Source organism: Anarrhichthys ocellatus, unplaced genomic scaffold (genome assembly GCF_004355925.1).
Source record: "Anarrhichthys ocellatus isolate YVR2014 unplaced genomic scaffold, GSC_Weel_1.0 scaffold40, whole genome shotgun sequence".
Taxonomy (NCBI): domain Eukaryota; kingdom Metazoa; phylum Chordata; class Actinopteri; order Perciformes; family Anarhichadidae; genus Anarrhichthys; species Anarrhichthys ocellatus.
The window spans coordinates 3,603,074-3,609,882 of record NW_022280070.1 but is presented as its reverse complement, the minus strand read 5'-3'; the positions used below and the strand labels follow the sequence as shown (position 1 = coordinate 3,609,882).

Here is a 6,809-nt window from a genome sequence, read left to right as displayed (position 1 = left end):
AGAGAGAGAGAGAGAGAGAGAGAGAGAGAGAGAGAGAGAGACTATGTAGATCGTTGCAATTTCGTTTTTTGATGATATTTATCTCAGTTTTCTCATTTAAACAGGTCTAAAAGCCCATTAGTTTTAAATATTAATATCCAGAAGTTGGTGTTTACATTACTATGCACGTCCAGTATTGACGGCTTACTTTAAACTGTGACCTTGGCTTTTGTTTTGCATCGATTACCGAGGCAGATGGACATCCACATCCTGAACAGCTTAACATAGTTTATTTATAGTTCGTTAATACATTAGTATAAATACTTTATATTAGTACAACTTTTTTGTTAACTTGTATCATGCTCTTTCTTTATATTTACTACAGTAATCAAAGACCCTAAATTAAAACTATCTTCCTTTTTGTTGACAGTAGATTTTAAACTACAACCTCAGCTATTTGGTTTCCCAGATACCAGTAGAAGAGGCTGTGCTCTATCAGATGCTAGGGCAGCGAGTGTCCTCACAACTAGTACACAGATAGTAAGGGAGGAATGAGGAAGGACTGGTTATCAACATGTTCCCACAGAGCTCCGTGATCATCACCATAAAGATAAGGGCAGGAAAAAATGAATGACTGCATATGACAGTATGTGTGCTAAGTTGTCGATCTCTGTGCAGGGGCCTGTTGGTCTATAGTGGCGGACATGTATGCGTGTGTATTCACACTGTTCAATGTGTGTTTTTAATTGCCGTGTCGAACATGTGTAGGGTTTCTTCTAAAGGCATTGTGGCATCAGGTTAAACTGCACTCCTAGCACTGATCCATTGAAGATGAAAAATAACTCTGTGTGCAAATTCGACTTTGGCCCGTAGTGCAGTAGCACTGGTTTCTGTGGTGTGGGCCGGTGGCTGCATCCGGCACCATGACTGAACAGCTCCAACTCTAGATAGGATTTGACTCTCTTGAGTCATCCCCGTGTAGCGTTGGCTTTATGTTTGAGACTGGTGACCGCGTCTCTAGAAGGATTTCTGTGTGTTTTTCTACAAGCCGTCCCTGGTCTGCTGCAGAGAAGCATCCCCACATCGCGATGCGGTGGCAACACCATGAATCGTTTTTTTTAGGGGATGATGGGGTGATGTCCGGTGTTTGGCTCGCTGAACATAGCATTTAGTTTATTTAGACCATGGAACCTTTTTTCCCCACTTTGTTTCAAAGGCTCTCACACGGCTCCTGGCTGACTCTGTAGCTCAAATGTCACGAGCGGCTTTCTCTTTGCCGCTGTCCCATGAACAGCGCTGTGACTCGTGAAGATTTTGTGTGCGTGATGTCTCCCATCTCAACCAAAAACCCTGTAGCTTAAGACCTTATGGTCGCCTCCTCCATCACTAGTACCTGGCTGCCACAGACTGTTGAGTCAAACCTGCACCAGAAAGATCTACAGCTGTGTCCGATCTAATCTGTTGTTTTTAAATGTTGCTGTACTCAACTCTGTCATGAGTTGGTGTGGTCCTTTTTTCTTTGCAAGGAAAGTGACTCGGCAGCAGTTGGAGCTTGCACAGACAGGTGTACCTTAACCTCTAATTACTTGCTTTTGTGATCATTTAGGCGAGGTATAGTAACAATCAAATATTTAACTAATCATCTTTTGTATTTGTTCTTGTACTTTGAATTAGAGGTTATTATATCGGGATTAAACAACCTACTGGTAGAGATTTGCTCAACTATGTGGATAAACTGGTTTATTATTACCGTGAGCAGAATGTGTTGAGAGAAACGTTCACCTCCTGCATGTTCTTCTCTGCGCACACACACACACAGACCTACGCGTTATGTTCCTCTCCGGGTCTATTGGTGATTAGTTGTGGTGATGAATTATTATTCAAAATCCTGTAAGTATGTGCTCGTACATACGGATGAACTCTCTCTAATGAATCCGCACTTTGTTTCCTAATTACAGTGAAGGAGTTTCTTGCCAAAGCCAAAGAAGATTTCCTAAAGAAATGGGAGAATCCAGCACAGGTGAGAGAGTGAACGAGAATTACTTCCCTTTGTCTGTGAAATCATCATTACGTAGGATTCCGTCAGTGTCGTGATTTGGTCGTGTTTTGCTCGTATTGTTAGTGTGATAGTGCATCTTATAATACATCTTGAATCAGCTCGACCTCTGTTTTTACAAACCGTACTTACACTCAGACTCGTGGAAGTAGTTCCGCCCATGAGCAAATCATTTCCTCTTTATTTTAGAGGGGCAGTGCACCCTCTACTGGGCTAATGTGAAACGTGTGTGTGTGTGTGTGTGTGTGTGTGTGTGTGCACCTCTTAGAATGACATGTCTAATTCACATGAAAACAGGAATTCTTTTGTAAACATTTGTTATTGACGGATGTTAGTGGAGGTATTATTGAGGAGGAACGGTGAACTAAAGTCGGGCTTTTTATGGTATGTTGTTGTTTACCTTTTTCCTCTTCGACCCCTCAGCAAACTGCGGCGTTGGACCAATTTGAGCGTTTGAAGACCTTAGGCACTGGTTCGTTCGGCCGAGTCATGCTGGTCAAACACAAAGAGTCGGCCCAGCATTTTGCCATGAAAATACTTGACAAACAGAAGGTGCAGTACATTTAGGCTTTCAAGAGAACCAGTACGCTCATTTACAGTAGAGCTGTGAATGCTTAACCGTTGTTTCTGACATGATATAAATGTTATTTTTGAAGAAATTGTATTAGTAGGTATAGCAGGACTTTGACAGTCACTTTTAAAGAGTGTTTGTATGAGCACTTTAAGCCAGAGAGACAAAAATAACCCATGTGTACTATCAAGTCTGCAGCCAAGAAGTGATCACAAAGTGGCAACATTCAGAAAACGAGACGTTGATTTAACCCACCGATCGGACAAATTGTAAGTCCTCCCCAGTGAAAGGTTTCAGTGATCTCTCTTATCTGTGGCATCTCGCTGGTTAGCAGCTCCACGGAGGAGCTACAAGTGGATCTTCTGATCTTAGAAATATCATAAAGATCACTTTGTTCTAAAAAAGAAAAGTTCAAATGTCCTAAAGTGCCATGAAGCTAGTACCCAGTGCATTACCACTGAAGGACGGCCTGTTTTTATAGATCGGATCATGTCTGACGTAGATGAAGTCTTGCATGGGGATGTTTAAATGTTAGTTTAGTAATGTTAAGACGTCAGAATGTTGATGGAAGACTGCTGGCACAAGTAGCGATCCTCTTCTTTTTGTTGTTTCTATAATGATGTTTTGTCCTGATCCCTCTTAGGTAGTGAAGCTGAAGCAGATAGAACACACGCTGAACGAGAAACGTATCCTGCAAGCGGTCAGCTTTCCCTTTCTGGTGCGGCTGGAGCACTCTTTTAAGGTGTGCATTGAACTGTTAATCCGGTTGTCTTCTCGCCGTGTTCACCTCATGTCTCATGTCTTTTGCTCGTCAAAGTAAGATTTTGCTCGTTTCTCTCCAGGACAACAGTAACCTGTATATGATAATGGAGTATGTACCCGGCGGCGAAATGTTCTCCCACTTAAGGAGAATCGGTAGATTCAGGTGAGTTGAGTTTTAGGCCGCTCCTATGTTTAGTTTTTTCTCTACGCACCATTGGTTGATTTAAATATTGTGCCCGATGTGTGTTTTGCAGTGAACCACACGCCCGCTTCTACGCAGCCCAGATTGTACTGACATTTGAATACCTTCACTCGCTGGATCTCATCTACCGAGATCTGAAGCCAGAGAACCTGCTCATCGACCAACAAGGTTACATACAGGCAAGGACTGCACCTTTTCTTCTAGTCGCCATCAACGACGGTTATGTTGCGCTGGTCTCTGTGCTCCTGTGTGTGTGGTCAGTGCTCAGAGCTGTGCACTCCGTTCCTCAGGTAACAGATTTTGGATTCGCGAAAAGGGTGAAGGGCCGAACCTGGACGCTTTGTGGCACCCCGGAGTACCTGGCACCAGAGATCATCCTCAGTAAGGTAGGTGTTCCCGACACGGGACTTCATTAAGGAAGCCGTTTCATTCTCATCGTACATCCGCTTCAGGACTGCGGGCCTACTGTCTGCTGTCAACACTCCTATGTGTGGGAGTTTTTGTTTGAGGACCAGGATGTGACGGCCCTTTTTATTTCCTGTGTGTTTTCCAGGGTTACAATAAAGCAGTGGACTGGTGGGCTCTGGGAGTGCTGATATACGAGATGGCTGCTGGTTACCCCCCCTTCTTTGCTGACCAGCCTATTCAGATTTACGAGAAGATTGTATCAGGGAAGGTGAGTTGAGATAAGCCGACCAAAAATATTATTTTTGTAAGTATTTTGATTGTTCCAGCACAACGCGGTGCATTTTAAACATCCATAATTCACACCAGTGCTGTTTTTGGCAGGTGTGGGAAGAAAAAAACATCAGTGATGATATTGTCTCAGTTCATCACTCCTAATTATATGAAGAGGGTTGTTGTGGTTGTGTGACACATTTGCAGTTTAAGATTAAAATTGTAAAGACTAAAAGTCAAAGGTTAATTGTCCAATCATGTAACTTCTGCTTCTTGTATCAAGTGGATTCTCCTGAAGAAACTACAGTTTCTCATTTTCCTCCTACTATTGGCACATCAGTTTCTCTGTCCTTTGAAATTATGTGTGCGTTGTATTTCTCTTCATTTCAAGAACAAGACACAAAAATACCAAATTTATTTTCTCAATGAATCTTGCGCTTGACGTTATCTTTTTCTTACTTTTGTTAGAACGATTGTTTAATCTTTAATGTTACTTTTGGCTTGTTATTTGTAAATATGTTTTGATTTTAAAAGTTAAAAGATAAAGATAGGCACCATAACTCTTTATGCATTTCTACTGAAGAATCTTTACCTGTTTGTCTTGAGGGGACATTCGCATAAAAAATAACTGACGCACGTCACAGATTTGTTTCATAGTTTATTGTACAGTTTAACAAGTCACCGGGGCATTGGAACTACACAACAACACAAGCCTCTTGGTGCCTTTGAATGTGGCATCGAAGCTAACGTCAGGCAGGCCGGTTTTGCATCTCTGCCTTTTGTCCTTTGCCGTTACTCAACGGTGGTGGGAAAGCGATAGCTAGCAGTGGAAGGCTAAGTGACCCTGTGGACTAACATGACTAACGCATTGAAGAGGTCAAAGGAAAGTGAAGTAGTGCAAACAAACAGAGGTGCCACAACCAGGACAGTCGCATCCAAAATCCACACTAGTGGGCACATTTTAGACTGAACCGGTCATCGCACTACGCACCACTCGCAGGCTTGCACTGACCTACCGTGGTAATAATAATAATAACTTTATTGGTAGGCCAGAGTCCTGCAGTGTGTTTACAAATACTAGCATGAGGTATAAAGCATGAGAACACTCACTCAAGCTGCTTTCGCTGTTTGCAGGTTCGCTTTCCCTCCCACTTCAGCTCCGACCTCAAGGATCTGTTGAGAAATTTGCTGCAGGTGGACCTGACCAAGCGCTTTGGCAACCTCAGGAACGGAGTCAACGACATCAAGGGCCACAAGTGGTTCGCCACCACCGATTGGATCGCCATCTACCAGAGGAAGGTGAGAGGGGCCAGCCTTTATACAGTAGTGATGTGCTCAAAGTGATGCTGACAAAGGAAGATGGCTTTAATGAGCCTTCGGTCAGTGGAAGTGTCTTTAGTCTACATCTGGCTACGGGTAATTCCACACCATCTGTGCTTCCTCTGCACGATGACATTGCATTGGAGTCTAGTGGGAAAATGTCTAAAACGCGTGTTCCAGCTTTCTTATCTGAACACAAAAGCTGGTGGATTCAGTGGAATTACAGCAGCACCGCAACGTACCAGAAGTGGAAGCGACCATGTTTTGGTCCACATAATCCCAGGTTTACTTGTATAAGATCTCAATCACAGCTGTCAAAGGGTTTCACAAACCCTTCCTAACCTTGGACTCATCAGGAAAATGCTGCAGAGAGAGGGGCACCCCCCCCCACCCCACCACCACCACGGCAGTCAGGCATGTAATGAGCGCTGACAGTCAGCAGACAAAGGTTAAATGCAGACCATAGACACAATATGCAGAATAAACACTATGATAACATTTCAAACACACAGATTTAATCATTTTTGTTTCGATTTTGTTTTTGACAGAAAAGAGTGTTTCTTTCATGTCGATATTGCCTTTCTCTGTCTGTGCGTAACACAAATGAATCCGGCAAGTTCATACTTTGTTTTTGTTTTTTTCATGCAGTTGTTGAAATGAATTCTGGGAAATCTAGGAAATTACCAGCTAAATTAGAAATGGATGAGTTGGCTTGAGGGAAAGCGAATGACAGCACATGATCACTAAAGTCGTCCTGCAGTATGTCTTCCAAGTATTCACGCATGATTTCTTGATTGCGTAACGCATTTTACTCCCAAACTCTTCAGTTACTTTGTCCAACTCTAAATGAATACAAATCTACTCAGTCGTCTCTTTCCTCACCAGGGGTCTGTTCATTCAGTCGTGTTGTGTTGTTCCTGCCATGGCTTTGGTTCTCTGCATCATTCTGATGGATTGGATTGTCTTTGTGTGTTTCAGGTGGAAGCTCCCTTTATTCCTAAGTGCAAAGGCCCCGGTGATACAAGCAACTTTGATGACTACGAGGAAGAGGAAATCAGAGTCTCCTTCACAGAGAAGTGTGCAAAGGAGTTTGCTGAGTTCTAGATTCCCACCACGAGTAGCGGAGAGAAAGAGAGCGAGAGAGAGACGGGTTTAGAAAGTAAAAGGGGGTCGAGAGGAAGGAAGGAAGCGCTAGGGTGGACTGCTAACTTGCTTATTTGTAATGACGACAACAATGTAAC

General features: G+C 43.1%; 1 protein-coding gene across 2 annotated transcripts in view; it reads left to right on the top strand.

The window, feature by feature from the left end:
- prkacaa (protein kinase, cAMP-dependent, catalytic, alpha, genome duplicate a) overlaps nt 1-6,809 on the top strand; it is a 13,213-nt gene extending 6,404 nt beyond the window's left edge. For both annotated transcript variants that reach the window (XM_031867749.1, XM_031867748.1), the window contains exons 2-10: nt 1,938-1,999; nt 2,459-2,587; nt 3,250-3,348; nt 3,449-3,531; nt 3,623-3,749; nt 3,861-3,956; nt 4,124-4,246; nt 5,383-5,547; nt 6,547-6,809. In XM_031867749.1, coding sequence (XP_031723609.1) covers nt 1,938-1,999; nt 2,459-2,587; nt 3,250-3,348; nt 3,449-3,531; nt 3,623-3,749; nt 3,861-3,956; nt 4,124-4,246; nt 5,383-5,547; nt 6,547-6,672 — 1,010 coding nt within the window. In that variant the 3' untranslated portion in view covers nt 6,673-6,809. The remainder of the gene's footprint in view (nt 1-1,937; nt 2,000-2,458; nt 2,588-3,249; nt 3,349-3,448; nt 3,532-3,622; nt 3,750-3,860; nt 3,957-4,123; nt 4,247-5,382; nt 5,548-6,546) is intronic.